Source organism: Nestor notabilis, unplaced genomic scaffold (assembly GCF_000696875.1).
Source record: "Nestor notabilis isolate BGI_N333 unplaced genomic scaffold, ASM69687v1 Scaffold21435, whole genome shotgun sequence".
In the NCBI taxonomy this organism is placed as follows: domain Eukaryota; kingdom Metazoa; phylum Chordata; class Aves; order Psittaciformes; family Psittacidae; genus Nestor; species Nestor notabilis.
In genome coordinates, this window is record NW_009929132.1 from 1 (window position 1) to 1490 (window position 1490).

General features: G+C 59.9%; 1 protein-coding gene across 1 annotated transcript; it reads left to right on the forward strand.

Annotated features, from left to right (window-relative positions):
• Positions 1–496: 496 nt before the first annotated feature.
• On the forward strand, positions 497–1486 carry LOC104400698 (protein unc-93 homolog B1-like; the record flags this gene model as incomplete). The annotated part of the gene is made up of 4 exons (XM_010014852.1): positions 497–679; positions 757–1030; positions 1211–1329; positions 1433–1486. Coding segments are annotated over 4 exons (630 nt in total), but the record flags the coding sequence as incomplete, so codon positions are not given.
• Between the last annotated feature and the right edge of the window lie 4 nt (positions 1487–1490).

Below are 1490 nucleotides of genomic sequence, written 5' to 3' on the forward strand. Positions count from 1 at the left end.
CCCAACCTGGTGTCACCTGCAAAGTGACTGATCAAGGTGGCCCTTGCTCCCTTCATCCAGATCATCAATGGAGATCTCAAACAACACTGGCCCCCACCCCAAGCCCTGAGGGCCACCACTAGTGACCAGTCACCAATTAGATGTGACACCATCTACCACCACTCTCTGGGTTAAGCCATCCAGCCAGTTTCCAACCCAGCAAAGAATCCAACCATCCAGGCAACGAGCAGCCAGTTTCTCCAGAACACTGTGGGACAGTGTCAATGCTTTACTAAGGTCCAAAGAGACAATGTCCCTCATCCACCAGGCAGGTCAATTGTTGTAGAAGATGAGGTTGGTCAAGCAGGACCTGCCCTTCTGGTGCTGATCCCTCTGTTTTCCTGCACATGCTTTGTGATCCATGGCAGGGGGGTTGGAACTGGATGACGCCAAGGTCCTTCCGAACCCAAACCATCTCTCTTGGGATGATCTGCTCCATGACCTTCCCCACACGCAGGTCCTGGTGCTCTGTGGTGCAGCCTATCGACCCACGGAGGAGATCGACCTGCGCAGCATCGGGTGGGGGAACATCTTCCAGCTGCCCTTCAAGCACATGAGGGACTATCGCCTGCGCCACCTCTTCCCCATCTTCATCTACAGCGGCTTCGAGGTGCTCTTTGTCTGCACCGGCTTCTCCCTGGTAGGGATGGGGACGGAGGGGAGGGGACAGAGCAGGGACAGCCCAACCAAGTGACACTGAGCCCATCCTCCCTGCAGAACTATGGCGTGTGTGCCCTGGGGCTGGAGAAGTTGGCCTATCTCCTCATGGCCTACGGGTTGTCCGCCTCAGCCTCCTCCAGCCTGGCCCTGTGCATGCTGCGCCTGCAGCGGCACATCCCACTGCTGGCTGGAGCCTTCATCCACGCTGCCCTCCTGGTGACACTGTTCTGCTGGGCACCAGAGCCCCGGCTGGTGGTCCAGGCTCCTCTGCTCTACAGCATCGCTGCGCTCTGGGGCATGGGGAGCGCCCTCAACAAGACCAGCATCAGCAGTGAGTAGCAGGAAGGTCCCCAACACGGCCGCTCTTGTCCCTCAGCTTCCTCATGTCCTCTGGCACCGCAACCTGGTGGTCCCCAGCTCCTTGGACGTGCTGACAAGGAGCAGGACAGGCCCACAGAGGGGGCCACCAGCACTGGAGGGGGACACTGACAGCAGCTCTCCTCCGTCACAGTCCTCCTGGGCATGTTGTACAAGAACAAGGAGCGCCAAGACTTCATCTTCACCATCTACCACTGGTGGCAAGCCCTGGCCATCTTCACCGTCTACCTGTGGTCAGGGTTGCCCATGAAGGTGAAAGCGGTGGGGCGGGCAGAATCCCACCCATGCCGTGGTGGGACCTGGCAGGTTGGGGGGGGCGCAGCTCCACGCTGACCCCCCCTTTGCCCTCCTGCAGGCCAAGCTCTCCATCCTGCTGGTGACACTGGTGGTGGCGGTGGGGACGTACCTGCGCA